Source organism: Equus asinus, chromosome 1 (assembly GCF_041296235.1).
Source record: "Equus asinus isolate D_3611 breed Donkey chromosome 1, EquAss-T2T_v2, whole genome shotgun sequence".
In the NCBI taxonomy this organism is placed as follows: domain Eukaryota; kingdom Metazoa; phylum Chordata; class Mammalia; order Perissodactyla; family Equidae; genus Equus; species Equus asinus.
The window spans coordinates 193562655-193572142 of NC_091790.1; the positions used below are offsets into that span (position 1 = coordinate 193562655).

The 9488-nt window shown below is 44.5% G+C and overlaps 1 protein-coding gene across 1 annotated transcript; it reads left to right on the plus strand.

The window, feature by feature from the left end:
• Window positions 1-888: 888 nt before the first annotated feature.
• NDUFB2 (NADH:ubiquinone oxidoreductase subunit B2) lies at window positions 889-9113 on the plus strand. The gene is made up of 4 exons (XM_014859240.3): window positions 889-1108; window positions 6439-6583; window positions 7787-7885; window positions 9032-9113. Exons 1-3 carry the CDS (start codon window positions 909-911, stop codon window positions 7859-7861), a joined length of 420 nt encoding a protein of 139 aa, XP_014714726.3. The 5' UTR covers window positions 889-908; the 3' UTR covers window positions 7862-7885; window positions 9032-9113.
• Window positions 9114-9488: the final 375 nt, after the last annotated feature.

Sequence of the window (9488 nt, forward strand, 5' to 3'; positions counted from 1 at the left end):
GTGAGGCTGGCAGGCTGAGCTTATAATTTAATCAACCTGGAGGTTCTTAGGAAAATTAGAACCCATAAGTGGAGACCCTAAGAATTCTGGGAGAGTGGTTTAGAGAAAGTCGGAGTCCACTCAGGATTTAATAGAAGGTAATATTAAGAGACAAAAGCCGAGAATCCAGGGCTGGTTCGAGATCAAGGAATTAGGAGCACTGAATAAACTGGAGGCTGTGCTAAAATGCACATTCCTTGGCTCCACTCCAGATTTAAGAGAATCTGTGGTCGGAATCGACAGGTGATTCCACCACCAGTCCATGTACTATTTGGGAACCACTGGCTGCCAGTTTGCAGAACAACAATAAAACAATGAAGACTTTAAAGATACCGTTGTGACCCTCTTGCAGGAGAGAAGAGTACAAAGGACTGGCTTTGGGAGGGACCACTGGTTCAGAATGGATTTGGCAGCCTAAGAGGGTCGGGAAGGCAGTTAATTCAGGAGGAGCAGACAGTGGCCGGTCCAGGTGGAAAAATACCGTCTAGATCAGCACAGGCAGGGCGGAACGAGTTCAGACTCGGTGTGAGTTTCTTAGCACACGTAACAGAGCCAGTCCTCTCAAGCGGAGCGCGGAGCCCGGGCCCCGGGGCGTCCCCATCGCCCTCCAGGAGGCACGCCCATCCCAGGGCGAAGGGTGTGGCTCCGCCCAGCGGAGCTCTGCAAGACCGGCTCTTAGCAACGCCTAAGCCCACCAGCACCATTCAGAGTGCGCCTCCCACCATCTGAGCCAGGACTCGCCGGGTCCCTCTGTGCAGACAGCGCTCTCGGACAGCGGCCCTGGAGGCCCTCCCCACCGAGGGGACTGAAACGCAAACTTGAGACACAACGGCTGCTTCCCTCCCTCCCATACGACACCCTCGGGGGAGATGGGCGGGGCGACGCCCCTGGCGTCACGGGGCGGGGCGTCGGGGGGAAGTGACGTAAGGGCGGCGGCGCGGCTGGGGACCGCTGTCCGGAGGCGAGCTGCCATGTCTTCTCTGACGCGGGTGGCGCCGTTCGTTCGCCTTGGAGGCCGCCTATTCCTAGGCCGCCGCGTACGGGCGGCTGGAGGCGGTGGAGTCCGTCAGTGAGTGTCGGCTTGGGGTGAGGGCCACGCCTGCTTTTAACGGAAAGAGCCAGTCTCCGGGTTACGGTCACCTTGACGCCGGTCACCTGGGGCGTATCAGTGCCTGTAGCAACCTCCTCCCCGAGGCATGCTGGGGCTTGTAGTCCGACGGCGCGTGGGGCAGTGCTTCCCTTCGGCTCCGCGGCGCCGGGCCCCGGAGAAGAGGGGGACCGTGCGGGCGTGGGAGACTCGGCTCGCTTGGCACATATTAAACACTGTGTGCCGGCCATCCCTGCACCAGGGGGAGCTGCCCTCGGGAAATTCACGGTTGAATGTGGAGATGAGCCGGAGCTAATCCGGAAGCGAGAGCAGGAGTTGGGGAGGGGAGGGCGTTCCCGGCAGAGAAAGCACCTGTGTGGTGTGTTATGAAGCTCAGGTGCGAGGCAGGGAGTGGCAGAGATGAGGCTGGAGACCTTGGGGCATTGGGAGGGAATGGTAGAGGGTCCTGATGCCTGGCTGAAGAATTTAGAACCGGGGCGGTAGCGGTCGTGGAGAGGTTTTAATTCTGTAATATCACAGGCTGCAGGCTGGAGAATTAGTTCTCTGAGGCATAGAAGTGGAGGCAACTACACAGAGCGCCGAAAGTGGGTGCTTGGGCAGTATCGGAATTTTTCTCTTTAAAAAACATACTTTAAGAGCAGTTTTAGGTTCACACCAAAATTGAGCGGAAGGTACAGGGATTTCCCATATCTCCCTGTCCCCCACATACATAGCCTTCTCCATTATCAACATCCTCCCCTAGAGTGGTACATTTATTAAAATTGATGAGCTTACATTGACATTATCGTCACCCAAAGTCCATCGTTTACATTAGGATTCACTCTTGCAATACCAGAATTTAAGAGAGTGAGCAAAGAAGAGTCACTCATGAGGCGGCTGAAGAAGCCGACTGGAGAGTGTAGTGCTGGGAAGCCAAGGGGAGGGCACACCTGCCAAAATCGAGTGGGTAATGCAGAGAGATTGGTAAGAGCAGGACTAAAAATAGTACCTTGGATTTTCCCAGGTGATGTTCGAGGCCTCTTCGACCGGCATCTACACTTTACCAAGAGGCAGCGCAGGATGGTGGTTAAAAGCAGGGTTCTGGCCCCAGACTGCTTGGAGTCAAATCCCACCTCTGTCACATATTAGCTGTCTGACCTTGGAAAAGTTTTCTGATCTCTTAATTCTTCAGTTTTCTCATCCATATAATGGGGATAATAATGTCGATTTCCAGGGAACCAAATGAATTATAATTCTCTGAAGTGTTTTAAGACAGTTGCCTGTGCCTAGTAAGGAACATGCAAATTTTATTTAACTGTTGTTTTTATTAGGGAACTGAGACTCAGGAAAATTAAAGGAGTGACTTGCCTAAAGTCACCTGTCAATCAAGGTTATGGAGCTGGGATAGGTGTGGGGTGGGAAGAAGGAAAAGGCCTGTGTGACCTGAGCAAAGACAGCGATGGAGAGCCACTAGCAATAGCCCTTGACCCTGCATAAGGAGACTGGGAGGTGCTCCCCTTCAGTGAAGTCTTGGTACTTTTTATAACATACACTTATTTGACAGTGTGTGTGATAATTAAATGAATAAGTATTTATGGAGCATCATCTAGATGCCAGGATCCTTTCTAGGTGCTGAAGATAGAGCAGAACACAAGAAAGATAATGGAGCTTACGTTCTGGGGAAAGGACACAAAGAAGTAGAGAACATGTTGAGGTACTCTAAGTGGCATGAAGAAAGTAAAGCCTGGGGTGGAGGTGGATGGGTTACTGTACCTAGGATGATGTGGGAATGCGTGCCTGCGCGTCTGATTTGAACTGGGACCTGAGTGATGAGAAGCCAGCTGCACAAAGATGCCAGGAGGGGCCTTTCAGATGATGAAGACAGCAAGTGTAGAGGCTCTGACTGCTGACGATGGGCAAGCAAGCTGGTGAGGCTGGAGAGCGATGAGCAAAGGTTAGGGTGGTAGAGGTGAGGTCCGAGACGTGGGGAGATGGGATGACGACACGACACATGACCAGATTAGGGGGACCCTGTAGCGTCGGGGGTTTTATTCTAAGGATGATGAAGGGAAGCCATTCGAGGCTTTTAAGCAGGAGAGTAATATGATCTGGTTTATGTTTTTAAAATGTAACTTTTGCAGAGAGTTATGATGCATTTTTGTTTTCAAACTTGACACTTAAAAATCCTGGGTTGAAACTGCCATTATTTCTTTAGATATTGTTTCTTCTGCATTCTGTTTTCTCCTTATGGGGCGAGAATTGGGCCTGTCGGGTTTTCTCATCCTCCTCACCTGCTTTTCATATTTCTTAGTTGTGTCTAAACCAGGCTTTAATGCTTTTTATTTCAAATGGTTACATTTTTATTTCTAGAAGTTGTTTGGTTTTTTTCAAACTTATTTGTTCTTTATAGTTTCTTTTTCCTTGTTCTTAATCTCGCATTCTTTTTATTTAAAAATGACTTATTTTCTGTATTATAAATTGTCGCTTTCGACTTTGTAAGTCTCGTGGATTTGGTATTGCTGTTTTGCTGATTCTCACTCATAGTGTCTTATTTCCTTGTAATTTTTGACTGTGAGCTGCTCATTTTCCCTGGAACTTGTATCTGCTGGAATTCTTTGAGGTGTTGCTTCTTGAGGGTGTTACCAATCCAAGATCACTTTAAACTTTTGGCTTAGGAGTGTTTTGGAACACACAGGTCCAACCCAGGTGGTGTGAATTTGGGTGCAGACCCACCTGATCCCCGGTTTCTGGTAACAAATTCCTGTTCCCTCCTTCCTGGCCGGTTTATTTCTCATTCACCCTTATATGGTGGGTCTGCAACTTTATTCAGGGGTCTACTAACTAGACCCCTTATCTTGGGTGGGCACCAGGCGGCTTCTCCTGTCCTCCACACCCCATGTAGCTGTCCACATGGAGGTTAAAGACTCCAGGGCATGGCAGAAACCCTCAAGGTGAATGCCAGCTTCGGTGCTTGCAGAGTTTCCAGGCCTTGTTTTTACTTGGATTTTACCCTGGTAGATTCCTTCCTTGTGTGCCTGGTCAGTGATGTATTTAAAATATATATGTTTTTAGGGGCCAGCCCAGTGGCGCAGTGGTTAAGTGCGCACGTTCCCCTTTGGCGGCCCGGGGTTCGCTGGTTCAGATCCCGGGTGTGGATATGGCACCCCTAGGCAAGCCATGCTGTGGTAGGCGTCCCACATATAAAGTAGAGGATGATGGGCACGGATGTTAGCTCAGGGCCAGACTTCCTCAGCAAAAAGAGGAGGATTGGCAGCAGATGTTAGCTCAGGGCTAATCCTCCTCCTCCTAAAAAAAAAATGTTTTTAATTTCATCTGACATCGTAGTTTCAGTTTGGAGGGTTGTTCACTGTATCTCGTTTGTCACAGTGCAGTTGACAACCCGGCTTGGAACATAACACAGTCGGTTAGGCGTTTGTGGAATCTTTATATTCTGTAATTCTATGCCAGTATGGCAATTCTATGTCATCTGTTCCTTTTCTGTAATTTCAGTCTTTCAAATCTTTGTTCAAAAATATTTCCACCTTCAGTCAATGACTCACTTATTTCAAGTCATAGTAAAAACAACATGTCACTCTAGAAATAATGAAATGGGGAGAGTTCCTGGGAGTGGGTTTCGACTATAATTCTCAAATCTTATTTTAGTGAGTTTAACTGATGGGCCCTAATAACTAGAGTGTATCTAAAACTTATCGAGGAGGAAGCCTGTTGCAATATATTGACTACCCCTCATGGTTTGTATGTATCATGTATGTACAGTATCTGTATGCACAGTTAGGTCCTGAATAAACAGTGTCAAATAAAATTGGCATATGATGGCATTACAGAAACAGTGTGATAATATATTCTTCAGGCTGTAAAGTGGTGATACTTGAGGGAGCCTTTTAAGTAATATGTGGTCACTGAAAATAAATAGATACGTACACATATATGTATATACACACATGTATGCAAAAAGAATAAAAACCACCTCTTCTACCATCCATAGCTAATTACTAGTAATCTTTTATATAGAGCCTTCCAAATAAAAAATGTTATATATTGGATATTTACATAAAAATGGAATTTTATCACTTTAGCATGGTAACACTGGTTTTATCAAGCTGATGGGAATTCTAGTTAACAGTTGTGTCTTTGATTCATAAAATGAGAAAATTATTAATGTTTGTTTGCGGGCAGTATTTAAGAGCTCGGGCTTTGCCATCAAACAATACCCCAGTGTCCTCATTTGTAAACATTAATAACCATAGGATCTGTCTCATAAGGTTGTTATGAAAATTAAATGATAATGCATATAAAATGCTTAGTGTGGTGCCTGGCACATGGTAAACACTTAATAAATAATAACTCATCTTTTAGGGTGAGAGGGGATAATAAACAGGGTACTAGCTAATATGTATAAAGAACCATAGAAATAATTAATGTTCACAAATCTACACATTTTGAAGAAATTTTAGTGCAGTTTTGGCACAGGTATTTATTCCCATATTGCAGAAAAGAGAACATTGTTTTATAAGCTGATTCTTACCTGGACTGAAATTTGTGAACATATTTTATATAAGAATTCTCTTTAAATTTCTGTATCCATTTCTTTGTGGTAGTGTATGTATAGCTGCTGAATAGGACTTGAAAGTAGTCCCATTAAGTGCAAATTCTATTATTTAAATTAGATTCAACCCATAATAATTATAATCCAGCTGAATAAACTGAGTCTAGCTTTTATGGATTGTATGCAACAGCTCGTCAACAGTATCTAAATGAAAAAGCAAAAATCAGAAAAACTTGTGGAAACTTAGTGTTTAAAGCTCTTTGCTTTGTTCTGAGCTATTAGCTTATTAAAAAGGATTTGCTGGGTCCTCTTTCCCATCTGGTGGTCTTTTAATAAATACTGTAATAGCACCGAAGACAATTTGCCTTTGAAATAGGCTAAACAGAACAAAATTGATTCGCTGATTTGTTTTTCTGGGTCGGCTGGTGACCTGCTGCTACAGGTTCACAATCCCTTACCAAAGCCCCATCAACACATTGGTATTTATGGTGTAAAACACATGAATATTCACTAAATGAAAATCATAATTAACCTTTTGTCAATTCAGGCCAGTTTTTGCTGCTACACAAGTTTAAAGCAAGCTTATGAAAACGGAGTATTTTGAGGTATTGTGGAGCTCTCTCATTCTGTATTTCGTAGAGGAGATGAGAACTGTCAGGTTTAGTTTCTGGATGTTACTCGGTTTTGGAGGACTTCACACGCTGAAGATATAGCAAGCCGCTTACCTCTCTGTTTTGTCTCATAGTGCCGGTGGCGACGTGCACATCCAGCCCCGGTACAGGCAGTTCCCCCAGCTGACCAGATCCCAAGTGATCCAGGCCGAGTTCTTCAGTGCAACCATGTGGTTCTGGATTCTCTGGCGCTTTTGGCACGACTCAGACGCTGTACTGGTAAGTGCAGGAGAGGGATTCTTATCCTTTTTTTGGGTGGGGGGAGGGAAGATGTGTTAATAGCTTAGCTTGTCTTTTTTCTGTTTGTGGACCCTTTTCCTATCTGGATACATCCCTTCACCACGCTGTCCTTTCTGTAGATGCAGGAATCCTGTTATTTAATGAAGCATCGTAGCTGGCCTTTTCTGCTCAAGGGGTACATGTAGGTGGTCCGTGTCTCATGGTTTCTGTTAGGTTGCCATATTTGGAAGGGAGATTGGAAGCTAATTCTTTTACGTTCTGAACTAGGGCTTCATTGGTGGGTTAAATTTCACACTTAAATTCCTTTAAATGATGAATGTCCTCTAGCCTGTCCAGAGGCCCAAAGCAGCCAGGTTGGGGTGGGCTAGTGTGTCTTGAGGAGGGAAGTTAGTTACTGGTGACTTTCTAACATGTCATTAGCCTCAATGGAGCTTTTATCACATTTGCACTGGCCCTCTTCTCTAGGTGATTCCATCTTTAAGCCATTGAAATCTGCTTGTTGATCCAGAATACTTTGAAGTTTAGTAAATTTGGCTTTGTTTTTAGGATAGGAAAAAAACCTTAAACAGTGTACAAATTTTAGGAACATCAGGTTGATTAAGATCCCATTTTCTCTTGGAACTTCTCTGTGCCCTTGTCACGCAGTAAGGAGCTGCTTAGTGTCTGAGCTGGGAGCACAGGGACACCCCTATCTCATTGGAGGCCAGCTGTCAGGAGTAGATGCGGCTGTTTGGCATGAGGCGATGATGCAGCCAGAGAGGCCTCAATCAGGATTGAAGAGGGGGGAGTTCACCTGAGGCTCCCACATCTCCCAGCAGGAATGACAGGACAGTGAGACATTTGTTATGCTTTGCCAGGGTGTCACGACACTGTTGAGATGTGGGGTATCTGAAATCTGTTGCCTCCATTCCCCCTCCCCTCCATCACAAACACGTACTCAAATGCCAGCTCAGGCTGGGAGCTCCAAAATGGGCAGGCTTTTCACGTTGAGGCCACAGCCTATGTTAACAGATTGAAGAACAGCTGGACCATCAAAGAGTTAAAGTAGTAGAATTTGTTCTGTGGTATGTCAGGGGCCGTGTATGTGACAGCCTTATCACATTTTTTTCCTTCCAAGTTCTTTTTAAATTTAATTAGCTGTATGGAGTATAGATCTTGACTTTTTTTAATGGTTGTCGCCAGGGTCACTTTCCATATCCAGATCCTTCTCAGTGGACGGATGAGGAATTAGGCATCCTTCCTGATGATGAAGACTGAAAGTGCAGACTCAGCTCTTTCCAAGTGGGTTGGCCCCAATTCCTAATTTTTTAAAGTTACATTTACCTTTTGTCAATAAACATGTTTTGACTTTGCACCTATGATGGTCTCTAAGAAACAGTGCATTTTCTAACAGCCTGAAGAACAATTAACTATATCTGATGTGTCTTAATTTCTGCCTTGAGTATTTTCACATTTGCTGTCTTTCTCCCTCCCCCTCCACTTTTGGTCTCATCTTCTTTTTCATTGTATGTTTTAAAAAATTCTTTTTTCCTAAGTTATGTTGTAATTTAGGGTCCCATTTATCCATCTATTGATCAAAGACCAAACTCTGCACAGGGATCACAGGGGTGGACTAGACAGGTGTGGAGCTTATAGTTGTAAGAATACGGTGTTCTACCTTCAGCGTTTAAATGGAAACTTCCAGCATATGGGAATGTTATGATATGAAGTAGCAGGAAATTAACTCTTTAAACAGTAAAGGGTTATGGCCCTTTCATTTTCCAGATCAGGAAGTCAGAGTTTTTCTTCTTTCAAAAGGAGGGTACTAGGAGGAGTCCCTTTCCCACAGGCCCCACAGGGGTTAAGACATTCTCATTGAACATGTTCTTAAATTAATCATTGCAATTTAATAATTGCTGTCATTTGGAAATTGTTTTAAAGGATAGGAAGCCTTAAATGATAGTTGTTCCCATTAAATCATGCTGTTAATATTGCCATTATAATTTTAATTGGAAGCACCTTATTGTCATGAAAATTACAGTAGATTTTGAGTATGTAGGGAAGAGGGGATGGGGAAAAAGTGTCAGCAAAGGGCAGGCAGTTAAGCTGTTTTACAGCTTTTGTGTGTAGCTTTGCTGTGGACAGTGAGAGGTCCCAGTCTTTACCAGGCCTCCTGCTTCTCTGTGTTGACCTGTCTGCTAGCACTAACCTCTTCCCGTCGTCTTACAGATTTCCCAGTATTCCCGCACACAATTATTAACATCTTGTTTTAGTGACTGGACTGTAAACCCTTTGAGAGAGCAAGATAATATTGCTTCTCTCCTGTCACAAGGCTGTTTACATGATTGGTGCTCAGCGAATGCCTGAATAATTGAATGAACATGAATTGTGGATTTGAATTATTGAAAATAAAAGTACTTAAAGCTTTCCACTTTTGTTTCTCTGCAGGGGCCAGGTGAGAATTTCAAGAAATTACAGACTTCATATTGTACATTAAAGTTGTAAATTAAAGTGTTTTGGTCAAGAATGAGGAACTGAGTTATGGATGTTTTCTAATAATGACAGCCCCCCTCATTTCCTGTGCTGCCAACTGCTGTGATAATTGCTTACAGGCCCTGTCAGTGGATCCTCTTGCGTACTCCATGGCACAGATAGGTGTTAGCTCCCTGCATCAGTGAGGACATCCAGGCTCAGGGAGATGCAGTAACTTGCTTAGCATCACACACTGATGAGCGGTGACATTAAGTCTGACCTCACACTTACTACAGTGTCATACACTCTGCCTCCTTAGCTAATGTCTTAGTCATACGTATGTTGACAGTTAATGTGAAAACTCTTGCCATTTCCCTACTGGTATCTTCTTGCCCTGAGTATACAGAGGTTAGAGGTCAGCACAGTCCGTTTA

Excerpts from the sequence above, each read along its gene's own strand:
- NDUFB2 (XM_014859240.3), top strand. The coding sequence starts at position 909 with ATGGGCGGGGCGACGCCCCTGGCGTCACGGGGCGGGGCGTCGGGGGGA. Across the intron at positions 1,109-6,438 it reads GGAGGCGGTGGAGTCCGTCA|TGCCGGTGGCGACGTGCACA; the intron begins GTGAGTGTCGGC and ends TTTGTCTCATAG. Across the intron at positions 6,584-7,786 it reads ACGACTCAGACGCTGTACTG|GGTCACTTTCCATATCCAGA; the intron begins GTAAGTGCAGGA and ends GGTTGTCGCCAG.